A 13,951-nucleotide genomic window follows, 5' to 3' on the forward strand; every position below is an offset into this window, starting at 1 on the left:
TGTTTTTCAGGACATTTCATACGGTCGTAACGTTGAATTCATCTGTTTTATTTTTAAATTTATTTTGATGGCGATGAAAAATTCCTATGAAATCAAATCATCGATAATTTTCCAGATCAATGAATTGGAAAACTTAATTACTGTATTATAAGGAGACGTTTTTTTTATCCCGGGATTATGATGCAATTAATCAATTTCTAACTAACTATGACGTATTTCTGATTTATCCTATTGATGAAGATTTTAGCTGGCTCAGATTCTGACCTGATTAATTTTTTTTTACACGGAGACGTTTTTTGTTTATAAAAATCAAAATAAAAAACTATTATCGATCTGGTCAAAGTTCGGCTGTCCGCCGTCGGCCCAAATCTTAAGACGGTCCAAGCGCCGTGCCTTCCTTCCCGTCGCCACCTACCAAAGAATTTCCGAACGAATCGGGAGCTGTCCGCAGTTTGCCAGTTCAATCGACCGTCAACTCAGTCTTCCCTTTCCGCCGGATCTGGGTCACGATGGCGGTGGAGCCGAAGATTGCCCCGTCGATGCTGTCGTCGGACTTCGCGAATCTGGCATCGGAGGCCGAACGGATGATCCAGTTGGGAGCCGATTGGCTCCACATGGACATTATGGTACTGATCGATCTTCGTCCCCCCCTTCTCCTATGCATATGGGAATCGAGGGCTGGCCCGCTTATTTCATATGTTCTTCGATTGGATTATTTTTTATGCTCGTCACCTTAACAATTTGATTTTAGATAGAAATTGTAAAGCCTCTTGTTTCGAATGGTTTTAATGCTTGACCTTGTTTCTGATTGAATTGAACGTTGAAGAATATATGCCTATTATATATATTTAGTTTTTTTTTTTAAAAAAATTGTCTTTTAGTTGGGAAGGAAGTGTTAGTGATAGTGTTGGAAGTGCACCTATAGGATCAAACTAGTGCATATTCTAAATAGATAGTCCTTGAGTGATTAAAAATGTAAGGTATAGTTTCTAATGATACAGAACTTGAGGATCGGTTTATGGCAGTGTTCCTTATTTGATATTATAAAGTAGGTGATCCTAATCTGTATAAGTATTGATGTTTTGGATCAAAGTTCATGCCATTTAGCTGAACAAGAAGTTCTAGATGGAACTTATAGCTCTTTGAAAAACTATCAGAATCACAGTGCTTATAAGATAAATAGAGTTCATGCCATTGGGTTTTCCTATTTATTCACTGACAAAAAAGAAAACCAATATAATAAATAGAAGTTTTAACTGGTAAGCCTAATTGAATCTGTGAACTATGAGGACCTACAATTGTACTAGCTTGTCATAATTTTTTTTTTTTTTTGCTTTTTTTTTCTCCACTTGAAGATTAGGTAATGAATTTGATGAAAAATAAACTGGTCTAATGGTTAGAAAAGCTTCAAATTTTGTCTGTGGTCCTATTAAATTATTTCACTTTTAAAACTAGAACTGGTATTTTGTAGGTCATAAGCAGAGAAATTGGGGTGGTTGAATAACATTCTTTTAGTCCCCTTCTTCTCTTTTCTCTCCTCTTACACTACACAAGACCATCCACTGAGGCACATAAGTCATTTGATGTTAGAAAACATCTTATTTTCTACCAAAGGTTAGGCAAACAAGGGGTCAAATCACATTTGTGCAAGGACTTCTTATTGTGGATGCAATTTGTGCCTTCAAATTTGCACATGGAACTCATGGAAACGATTTCATGATTAACTCTTCTCATGTGTTAAATGCAACCAAGACTATAGTAACCTGGGTAATGTTTATAGATCATCAAAGATGAGATTAGACATGGTTAGAAATGTGATACTTTTGCTAAAATTTAATGATTGCTTAAAATTAATGGTTCTTTGAAGAAGCTTGTGGCTCCAGTTGGTGCTCTCGCTGGTTGGGATGGTTTTGCCTTCAAGAAGAGAGATGAGATCCTGGCTTTGGTACAGTGTTAGGGTAATTATTAGGGTATCTTATCCAGGTAGTCCTCTCTACTTATATTTGTCATTCATCAAAAATACAAGTAGGCACATAATATGGTATTTACATTTAGGCCCATAACAAAATTGAAGTGCTAAATATCTTCCATCTATATTCTAGTATCTTTTTCCCACATGAGAACCAAAATACTTAGAGACATGCATCCTTAATTTTTGTTCATAACTAATTTGATGGATATGATTAATTTTTAGTGGCTTCTAGATGTTTATGCAACGTCTAAGAGTATCCATATCAATTACCCTAAACTAAACTTTTATCTTAAATTTTACATTTTGTATAAAAAAAACATTTGTATCAACTACCCTACCCATTCCCTAAATATGTATTTTATGAATAGTAGTTCTTTAAATTTGAGGAATGGACTCCATTCCCTAAACATTAAAATAGTATTTCTCTCTCCTCCCTCTAATAATAAAAAATTTTCTCTCTCCTCCATCTAATAATAAAAAATATAAAGGAAAAGGAAAAAATAATAAAAATAAATAAATTTATGGCAAATTATAGGCAAGCTGATGCATTGTGTAGTGAAAAGCGGATATCAAAATTTAATAAAGTAGTTCTTTTACCCTAAATTTTAGATTTTGTATGAGGATTCTGATGTGGATGAAGAGTATTGTGCTGCTGTCTACTGTGAACATTTCAAAATTATTCAGAACTTATAGTGGTAAAGTACTTCGTCATCTCCGCTATCTAGTTTCTATTGACCAGTGCAACTATCTTCTTGATAGTTATGAATACAGAACTTCATTTTTATGTACTTAATTACCAGCTGTATTCATGCACCTTGAGTTTCTTATATTATGTCTACCGGTGGCATTCTCGATATATTCCAATTTAGTAGTTTGTTTGGACTTTTTTTTTACTTAATATTTATTTTGATAGACTGATATTGTCTTTATGTCTTTTGCAGGATGGGTGAGTAATCATACCCCAACTATATGAGGTTTTGTAAATTTTGACATGGGAGATAAGAGCCTTATGCACACTGTAAAAGCTGCTGATGCTTTCAATTAGTAATTATAAAAAATTATTGTGATTCATAACTAATTGTTTAACAGCAGTCACTTACTTTTCATCTCTTAAGATGAGTTCTGCAATAATAACATGCAAGAATGGCATTAATGTGTGAGAGTTCCTTATGCTAGATGTATGCAATGTTATTCACAAAGGTATTTTCAAGTGGAGAACTAAGCTTTTGATTGTTTAGAAACATGGCAGACATGAAACTGATTCAACACGCTTTCAAGTTTTGAAGATTCGACTTATTTAAAAATAAGTGGAGTTTAAATGACCATGTTTAAGCTATGATGGTAGTGATTATATAGGGAGCATTGGTCATCAGCAATTTGAATTAGCTTATGCCATCATTCACTTGCAGCTTCTAACAATAGTTACTCTATGATATGCAACTTCTCAAGTATTAATAGGTGATTACTTACCCATTACGTGGTTTTTGGTTAATAATTACTACTGATGGAGATGAAAATGGAAATTCAATTTGGGAGCTTGAAAGCTCGTGTGTGGTTGTTAATGAACTTAGAATGATATATCGATATATACTCCCTAGCAGTTGGCTTTGTTTATTTTCTTACTTCTATATGTTTTTTCAAATAACCACCCATGTAAAACCATATGTGCAAGACTTTGCTTACTTAGTGTTGTTTCTTTTTAGTACCTTGCATTGAACCACCTTTTTTTTTAATGTTTTATTTTCTCACTCTTATTTTTCCAAAACCAGTCAGTGTATGGTACTCCAAACAACACAAAAGCTAGTGTAGCAAAGATAGCAAAGTGAGAAAAAAAACCCCTTCATGTTCATTTGGCTTGCATTGCCACTTTAATTCTGATAGAATTGTTATCCTCTCTTGATCTTGCTTTGCTACTCTCAATCAATTTCGAGAGACAAACCAAATGTATCACCTTATTTCTTACTATCAAAGCAATTTTCAGGCTTCTTTTGACCTTGTGGAGGTTATTTCTTCTGTTACATGCAAAATTCTTGCAAACCAAACATCAGAGACAATGAAACATCCTTTTCAAACAAACTAAGGATTACATCTTTCTATTTTATTCTTCTCATCCATTTCCCAGAAATAATTGCTCTATTGCTTGCTAATTTTATTCCATGAACCAAACACTATTTAGATAATGTTGATGTTGGTATATCTTGTTAGTTAATTCGAGTAATTTTTTTTTTATCATATGAGCATTATTAAGATTTGCTCTTCAGTTATGGCAAGAGCCAAGAAGTTGACTACTCACAAACTAGCAACTCAACTATGTCATCGCCTATGACATTTATTATGAATAGGTTTTCCTCAATAAGGGATCATTTACTTGGATGGAAATGGAAGATATGAGAGGGAGGAAGGAAGTAATACAAAAAAAGGCAGCTCGGTGCACAAAGCTCCCGCTATGCGGGGTCCCGGGGAAAGATCCATTGTACGCAGTCTTATTCTGCTTTTTGCAAGAGGCTATTTCTATGATTCGAATCCGTGACCTTTTGGTCACAAAGCAACAACCTTACCGTTGCGCCAAGGCTCCCCTTCAAGTAAAGGAAAGTAATACAAAGGATGTACAAAAATGATAAAACTTCGTAAGCAAATTTATAGTCCTTTCTTTCTCTCCTCTTTACTTTCCATCCAAGTAAGTGGACCCTAATAGATACTGAGCCATGAGGGCTTATTTTTATGGAACCCTGAAGCAAATACATAACTTCTAATTATTTGGATAACATTCAAGTGAATGAATTTTCTTTCTTATCCTTATTTTGATAATGCATCTTGAAGTATAATTTGTGAAGATACTATAGGACCATATTTAATAACCAGCTGATGTGTTCATGCCATTGATTAGTACCATGTTATATGGTGTCACTACAACATATGATTAACATATTTTTTTTTTTTGATCTTTTTGTTGATATTCACAGGCATTTTGTTCCCAACTTAACAATAGGAACTCCAGTGATTGAGAGTTTGCGAAAGCACACAAAGTATTCTTACTTTCTTGATATAAACATGGCTTGTGTTCTTCAGACTTTTGGCTAACATCAGATAGATCTTCTGATTTTGTGTTTGCCAATTTTTTCTGTCAGGGCATATCTAGACTGCCATCTTATGGTTACAAATCCACTGGATTATGTAGAACCATTAGCAAAAGCTGGTGCCTCAGGCTTTACATTTCATGTTGAAGTGACAAAAGGTAAATTCAATTCTTTAGATGTAAAACTATCAGATAATTCTCAGTTCATTTTTTTGCACGTTATATTTCTAGAGTATTGGCAACAACTTGTGAACCAAATAAAGATGAAAGGCATGCGACCTGGTGTAGCTTTAAAGCCAGGAACTCCTATTGAAGAAGTATATCCACTGGTAAGTCATCTGTTAAACTGGACTTCCTTATTGTTCCATTTTTCATTACTGTCCCTGGTTGTTTAGTGAAATCTTTTATGGTTTGGTTATAACCTTAGTTAATTGATTCACCCACATGCAGATATCTGACATTCATAGAAATACTCGACATCATACACTAGATTGTACAATAAATATAACTTTCGTGGATAATTATTTTTGTGGCTAAATAATTCAAGTGCAGGATACTATGTCCAGAATGTTCACTGAGCCAGATAGTAACAAAGACATTATTTTCTATCTATTGTTTTGACATTAAAATTTATATGATCGCTTGTTGGTCCGTTTTTTATCTGAGATGTCGTATTGTAATAATTGAATGCCACATATTTGACAATATCAAAATCAGGTCCATTGTTATTTATTGGCTCTACATTGTTTTTCAGGTGGAGGGTGAAAATCCTGTAGAGATGGTCCTAGTCATGACTGTTGAACCTGGATTTGGTGGTCAAAAGTTCATGCCTGAAACGATGGATAAAGTGTGTTTATTTCTTGCTTACCTTTCAAATGTTTCCTATCAATATAAATAATAAGATGCTTGACGTCATTTTATCAGGTACGTACATTGAGAAAGAAGTACCCTACCCTAGATATAGAGGTAAGGTGTTTTCAGACAGTTTATGGTTCCATGCTTCTCAATCGACAATATAATTTTTGCACCTTGAAACTCTTTTGGTATAGGTAGTTTTTCCACCATGATATTGGATAGGAAATATAGAACATCCATGTTTGGTTATTATTGTTATGAGAGTTGAAGGGATTTTAATACAATTAACTAGACAGAGTGATAAGTTTCCAAGATCCAACAATTAAATATTGCAATCTTGAAAACTAATAAGGATGATCTAATTATTTTTTGAAAAATATCGTTATAATCTTAAAAACTAATAATTTTTTTACATATATGATTTCTAAAGGATGCTGACTCAGATAACAAACCAGGCCTTAATAATGTAAATTCATCTTTGCTTGTTTTTTAACAGATTGAGTTCTAATTCTGAATTTAGGAAGGAGATTTAATGTTACAGTCTTTGGTCTGTAGAAATATTTATTTTGTTTTATATAAATTCTCATGAAAAGTATTCCTGGGTTTTGTAATAAAAATGAAGTTGAAATACTATTCCCATGAAATTATTATTCACTAATTATTCTTCTTAGTTACTCCTTTAAACATTTTAAGGAATACATATTCTAATTTTATCACTAAGCCTACTTTATATAGGGTTAGGGCTGTAAACGAGCCGAGCTGAGTCAAATAGTAAGAGGCTCGAGCTTGGTTCGAGCTCGGGCTTGTTCATTATCCCTAAGCGAGTTCAATTCGAACTTTAGTTCTTAAGCTTGAGCTCAGCTCCTAATAAAATTAAATAGCTTGAGTTCCGCTCGAACTCAGCTTGAAAAAAGCTTGTTTAAAAATTAAATGAGCTTAATTCGAGCTTGTTAAGATAATTAGCTATAATAATTAATAATATATTATTATATTTATTATTTATGTGCTATTTAATTATATTTATATATAAACAAACCTCTTAATGAACATGTTCGCGAGCCTCTTAACGAACACGTTCGTGAGCCTCTAAACGAACATGTTCGCGAGTTCACGAACCAAATACTGTTAAGCTCGAGCTCGGTTCGATAATGTTTTCGAGTTCGAAATTAGTCTCGAGCTCGGTTCGTTAACTTAATCGAACGAACTTGAACGAACTCTTTTTAAAGATGAGACCCAAATAGCTTGCGAGCAGCTTGGCTCGTTTACACCTTTATATAGGGTGGACGTGGTGGTCAAATTAAGTTGGTCGAACTTGGTAAATCGAGTAGATCAACTAAGGCACGCGAGTTGTGAAGGTGGTAGGTTGAATGGATTGAACAAGATGTGATAACCGAGCAGGTTGAGTGGAAAGGTGTATTCAGGTGGTCAAATGAACTAGTTGGATTGAGTAAAAATTAAACGGGTGGATCTCCAGTTTCATCAAGTAAGGGATTCTCAGCCTCCACGGCACTCCACCAATCCATCATTGGATCATTCTCAGTTTGGACAAATCCAATATCAAATGGGGCTACATCACTAGATTCTTGTTTTTCCAGTTCTTGTTCTTCTGTTATCGCTCTTAGTTGAAGATGCATATTATAATGTACGTAGACCATCTTCTCCAAGCGACGATAAGAAAGACGATTGCGTACTTTTGTAGGAATGAGGGAGAAAGTTGATCAATTTCTTTCGTAACCACTTGAAGACATTGTCTGTGAGAGAATTTATATTGCAATCTTTTTTAAATTTGGGGTTGATCCTCCATATTGTAACCACCACTCAACTGTAAGATAAATAAGAATAAAATTAAAATAGTATTTATATTTATGACAAAAATTAGTAATGATTTTTTCTATATTTACCTGCTTCCATTTTATATCTGCATGACACTGCAAAAGAATCGCTAAAAGAACCATATGCCTCTCGAAATAGTCGACTTTCATTAATAGTCTCAGCAGCTAATTCTCTATTTTTTTGGAGTCTTGATATTACATTTCTAAGAGCTACTAATAGATCTTCATTTGTGACAAGATTATAACGATATTGATATGCCGGATTGAGATAATAACCTAAAATAATTAAGCATATATATAATTATTAATAGTAATATTAAAAATTCTTTATCATAAAAAATACACACCTGCTAAATGAATATGTTTTCCCATTTGGTTGTCCCATCTTGTAATGATTATATCAATATAATATTGATACTTGGTTGGTGATTGTAGACGTCTCTTAATTTCCTCTTTCGCTTCGTGAATTAGACAGTAGACATTGCCCATTTGTGGCTTCTTGTCCATATCGACTTTATATAGAACGACATACAAGGGTTCCACTGCTATAAGAATATCTGAAATATAGTCCCAAAATCTAGCAGATATAATAATTTTTTTGTACCTCCCTTCCTTTAGTAGAACTAGAGTATCGAGAGGTTTCCCAATCTTCAGAAGTGAACATGGCTTTCAATCCGACTTTTTTATGAAATAATGATTTTAATAGGAGAAAGTGAGTTGCAAACCTAGTTGCTCCTGGTCGTAGAATCTCCCCATTAATAAATTTCCTCATTAATCCGTGAACCCAATGATGATTATAAAGGAATTTTGTTAACGATTGACCTTTTTTCACTATCTTCTTTACTATATCGAGTTTACCAATATCTGCCATCATCAAATCAATACTGTGTGTTGTGGATGATGTCCAAAATAACGTTTGATATTTTTGCTCCAGTAATTCTCTAGCCCTCTTGAAGTTGACACCATTGTTTGTAATTACCTGCACTATATGTTCTACACCTATCTCTTGAACTACGTTATCCATCAAATGATATATATAAGATGCATCATGATAATCTGCAGTTGCATCAACAGATTTATGAAAAATCACCTTTCTATTGCAGTATAGCAGAAAATTAATAATGCTCATCCGTGTAGGTCCTGTCCAACCATCACACATTAATGTAACCGCACAGTGTATAAAATACCGTTCCGTGCCGCCCGGCACGGACGGTTTTTACCGTTCCGCCGGACGGCCGAAACCGGCACGGGAGCACCTCCCGTCTCGGCGGCGCCGGAGGAGACGCGGGACGCCACCAGCGGCGTCCTGCGATGACTTCGGCACCAAAGGCGTCGTGCACGACGCCTTCTGCGGCGCCGATGGTGTCGCCGAAAGCGTCCGGCTACCTTGCCGGACGCTTCCGGCGACCCTTCCGGCGCCGCCGGAGGCGTCCGGCGACGCTTCCAGCGCCGCCGAACGCCTCCCGCGGGATCGCGGGCAATCTCGCGTACGCCCTTTTTTTTTTCTTTTTCTTTTTTTAATAATTATTTACTTTATTTAATAAATTTAAACAATTCCTAAGGAGGAGTTGTGATATTCCGAAGAGGCTTTTACAAACCTGATCTGGTATTAAGAAGAGGGGGCCCCGCTTTAAGGAGGGTCCTTGGTCAGGATCAATCCAAAGGTAAGCCGATCGAGTAACGGCCTGGTTAACCCGACCGGCTGGTCCGAGCGGAACCAAAGATAACCCGGCCAGGGGCTCGGGTTTCCGACGCAAGGAATTAAGTGGCCGAGCGGATGGACCGCTCGGCCGGGACATAGGGAAAGAAGGCAGAGGCCGAGCGATTAGACCACCTGGCCGTTCCACAGGGAAACAGGGGAAAAGGTGTTCAAGCACTAGAGGTCTTCTAAGCCAGGTCGACACAGGCGTCCGGTCGGGAGAAAGGCTTCAGCCGGGCGAGTCAGCGCTCGGCTCAGGAGGAAGAAGCCCACATGCTCCGTGGCTAGGTATTATTTGCATTCACGAGGAGAAAGGTTTAACCGTCCCATCAAGGGATGGCCTAAACTGTAGGAGTGTGGCCTCAGATATGCTCCCCTGACAGGACCATACCGCGATATGCTCCCCTGACAGGACCATACCGCAACATGGCACAGGGCATGCGAGCCTCCCGATGTAGTTGCCTGGTGTTCCTTGGGTGCTCTATATAAGACCTCTCATTTCTTCATCGGAGGTACGCCAGTCTTCATCCTGCAGCCACCTTCTTCATCTGTTCCCTGGCTTGACTTGAGCGTCGGAGGGTCGTCGCCGGGAAACCCTTCCCGGCTCGACTCTGTGCAGGTGCGCCAAAGGTTCTTGCGGGCGATTGGAGAGCGTCACGTGCCCAGCGTCCATTGAGCTCGCATTCGGACAGGATCAATTTGGCGCCGTCTGTGGGAACGCTCCTGCATCCGATCGAAGACAATGGACGAGGCTGGACGACAACACATGGTGACGCTTTCGAACGAGGAACTCGACGCTCTGATTGAGGCAAGGGCAACAAAGATAGTAGAACAACAGCGACAGAAGGCGCAAGTCGAGCGAGCGCCGCAACAAGCAACATCAACCTCGGCCGGTCGGCCTATACCAGCGGACCGACTGGAGCCTATCTCTACTGGAGGCTTTTCCTAGAGCCTTATTCCAGATGCCTCTAGAAAATGCACCCGCCCATATCGAATGGGGATCTTCTTCCGACAAAGCTCCCGTTCAGGATAACAGGAAGGGAAAGGTGCGCTAATGTAATTTACTCGTGTAGTTGTGCAATTGAAATATAAGAATAAGAATTAGGAAATCGGCAAGGCCCCCGAGCCGTTCGGCCGGGAGGTTTATATCCGAGCCACAGGCTCGAAGACGAAGGCCCCCGAGCCGTTCGGCCGGGAGGTTTATATCCGAGCCACAGGCTATATCCGAGCCACAGGCTCGAAGACGAAGGCCCCCGAGCCATTCGGCCGGGAGGTTTATATCCGAGCCACAGGCTCGAAGACGAAGGCCCCCGAGCCGTTCGGCCGGGAGGTTTATATCCGAGCCACAGGCTCGAAGACGAAGGCCCCCGAGCCGTTCGGCCGGGAGGATTATATACGAGCCAGTAGCTCGATAACGAAGGCCCCCGAACCGATCGGTCGGGAGGTTTATCTATTTAAAACTCGTAAGCGAATGACCCGTGTTGTTCGGCGGGGCATAAATATTGTTCGAGCGCGGGATATGATATGAAGGCCAAGGTCGCTCGGCCTGGTAAGGAGTTAGCCTTGAAAGGCCGACGAGCCCCGTCGTTAAAGATCGAGAGCCGCGCCGACCGGCTATAAATATCCGTGCCGACGAGTCCCGTCGTTAAAGATCGAGAGCCGCGCCGACCGGCTATAAATATCCGTGCCGACGAGCCCCGTCGTTAAAGATCGAGAGTCGCGCCGACCGGCTATAAATATCCGTGCCGACGAGCCCCGTCGTTAAAGATCGAGAGTCGAACCCGCGACTGTGAACTTACTGGACGGAACTAAGGATGCCAAATAACGAGCGTTCGCAAGTACTAAATTGATTAAGTCCGATCGGCCATCGGTTTGCCAATACTACGCATTCACTGAATGCAAACAGTATAGCCAAGCGCTAAACGATTTCGAGGAAAACGAGTCAATTGACTAACCTGATCGGTCGTCTAGTGGGAAACACGTGGAGCTTAACTGACTCTACGAATAAGCACCAAACAGACAGAAGAGGGCAATGAAGGGCAAACAAAAGCACAATTATGCCGAACGGCACGTACAAAAATTTTACATCCGCCGAGCGGATGAAATACAGAAAGTACTTGGAAGAACTCGCCTCACTCCGGGTCCTCAAAATTAAAAAAGGCGTCCGGGATATCGTCAATCATAGCCGCCAGATCTGAAGGGGGAATGCTCAGGTCAGCAGGAAGGTGTCCCCCCTTTTTCAAGTACGCCATGGTGACCTTGACCGCCTCGGCGAAAGTTGAGGAGACGTTGCCACCGAATTTTGCGCCGAACCGCTCCGAGCAGAGGTATTCTTGGCGCGCTGCTGCTAGGCGACTCGGCCCTCCCTCCTTATATTTTTTGAGTACCGCCCGGGAAGCGGTTAAGGAATCTCGGACTGCCTTCAAGTCCACCTCAGCCTTTGTGCGTTCTGCCGAACGGCCCTCCCGCTCGACGTTCAGCTGGGCCTCCAGATCCTTGGATCGCTGATCTAGCGCACGGACATCTATTTTCATCTTGTCCAGATCAGCGATCGCTTGCTTCTTCCGGGCAGCAGCGCGTTTGGCGTCCGCTTCGCGCTTCTTGATTTGGCTCTCAAGCCAAGCCACTTCCGCAGTCAGATCGGAGACCTTCTTCTGCTCAGCCTCGAAAGCCTGCTTTTCCTTCTCGGCCGAAGGACCTCCGGAGGCTTGGAGTTTCGCCAGGAGATCCTCTAGCTCAGCCAACCGGTGGCTGATAGCGATCTGCTCGGCCCAGCGCTGCATGAGAAATAACGGAGTTAAGATACAAAGTGGTATTATTAAGGGAGAATAAGGAATTTACCCCGGTCGCCTGTTGCATATTACTGTCCCCGAGCTGCTTCGGAGTCATGAGAGCTGCCCGAACTTGGGCATCCTCGAAGATCTTGGCGAGCGGACCCGTCAGAGTTATCTCATGGACGGGGCTCGAAGGTTGGTCAGCAGCCAACAAGTATTCCTCCGAGGGAAGTCGGAGGGTAATCTTGAGGGCCGGACGGTCGGCCAACTCTTCCTCGGTTGCGGTAGCCTGGCCCGAGGACTCGCCTATAGGGGAAATCTCACCTAAGCGCCGTAGGCGACGGCGAGTCCTCCGAGGAGAGTCAGTGGGCTCTACTTCAAAAGCCGTTGATGTTCCGACCTGCGTCGGGGTTCTGTCCAGGGAGAGGACCTCCACGGACGCGGTAGCTTTGCCCTTCTGAGTGGGCCGTGGGGTAAAATCCCTTGGGCGTTTCCGCCGAGTATCTAGGGTGGCGGCATCGGCCTGATGGACACTCAGCTCGGCCGGAGCCGAAGAGACAGGGTCTACTTCTACCTCCGCTGAGGCAGACTGAGTGACCTCCAGCTCAGGAGCGGATTGCACTCCCCCTTCTCCTTCGGCTGCCGGGCGCGCTGGGATAAGGCCCCGCGCGGCAAGCTCTTTTTTAGTGGCCGCTTCAATTTCCACAGCCCTCAGTTTTAGGCTCTCAGTAGCCTTCGCGCGCCACATAACTTCGGCTGCAGGAGAAAAAATTAAATCAGTTAGATAAAAAGGTAAAAAGAGTGAAAAAGGTGCTTACACATCCTGCAGGGAAGGCTAGCTCGGACGGGAGAAAGACCGAAGATATACAATACGCCCTCGAGGAGCAACTTGTCAATCTTGTACCGTTGACCGGATAAGCGGCTGGCTGCATGGAGGAACGCCGGGCTGCTCCTATATCTTCCGAGCTCCGGCTGAGTCGGCACGGCGGTCTGCCATTGGGTTCGGAAGGCAGGCCGCTCGGGAAGGCGCATATAGAAGAAGTGCTCCTTCCAATGCTTGTTGGAACTCGGCATGTCTTGGAACAAAACAAAACCTACTCTAGTTTGAAAAATAAAAGTACCCAACTCGGACTGTTTGAGATAGAAGAAGAAGTGAAAGATTGCTGGGTCTAGAGGAATATTGTTCAGTTTGAAGAGGATGATCACCCCGCTCAGCAGCCTAAAGGAGTTCGGCACAAGCTGGCCGAGCGGAATACGGAAGTAGTTGCAAACTAATAAAATAAAGGGATGAGGGGGAAACCTAAGGCCGCCCAGGAACTGGTCCCAGAAGAAGCAAATAGTGCCGGGCGGCGGTTCATGAGGACGACCGGTCGGGGAGGGTATCTCGATTTTATGGTCGTCCGGGATCCCGTACGTCCGAACAAGACGCCGAGCGTCCTCCTCATCAAACCGACTCTCCATGGTCGTATACCATGGACCGTGAACGTTGGTAGCGGGTTCAGAAGAGCTCGCCATCTCGGAAAGACAAAAGGACAGCAAGAAATCGAAGGAATGGGAGCGAAAGAGAGGCAAAATGAGTAGGGAAGACCTAGTAAACGAAGAAGGAAGGCTCACTGAGAAGGAGACGGGCGGAAAAGATCACCGGTGAGATGGTAGCCGTCGAAAAACAGGAACTGGATCGCTGGAGGCCGCAGCAGCAGGAGAGGCAAAAGGACAAAGCACGATCAAGCGTACGGCAGAGGA

General features: G+C 41.6%; 1 protein-coding gene across 1 annotated transcript in view; it reads left to right on the top strand.

The window, feature by feature from the left end:
- The first annotated feature begins 307 nt into the window (after positions 1-307).
- The window catches only part of LOC122020663 (ribulose-phosphate 3-epimerase, cytoplasmic isoform-like), a 40,202-nt gene continuing 26,558 nt past the window's right edge, over positions 308-13,951 (top strand). Inside the window, exons 1-7 of the mRNA XM_042578673.1 lie at positions 308-626; positions 2,914-2,918; positions 4,936-4,998; positions 5,101-5,207; positions 5,280-5,377; positions 5,803-5,895; positions 5,973-6,014. Coding sequence (XP_042434607.1) covers positions 510-626; positions 2,914-2,918; positions 4,936-4,998; positions 5,101-5,207; positions 5,280-5,377; positions 5,803-5,895; positions 5,973-6,014 — 525 coding nt within the window. The 5' untranslated portion in view covers positions 308-509. The remainder of the gene's footprint in view (positions 627-2,913; positions 2,919-4,935; positions 4,999-5,100; positions 5,208-5,279; positions 5,378-5,802; positions 5,896-5,972; positions 6,015-13,951) is intronic.

Source organism: Zingiber officinale, chromosome 9A (genome assembly GCF_018446385.1).
Source record: "Zingiber officinale cultivar Zhangliang chromosome 9A, Zo_v1.1, whole genome shotgun sequence".
NCBI classification, from domain to species: Eukaryota; Viridiplantae; Streptophyta; class Magnoliopsida; order Zingiberales; family Zingiberaceae; genus Zingiber; species Zingiber officinale.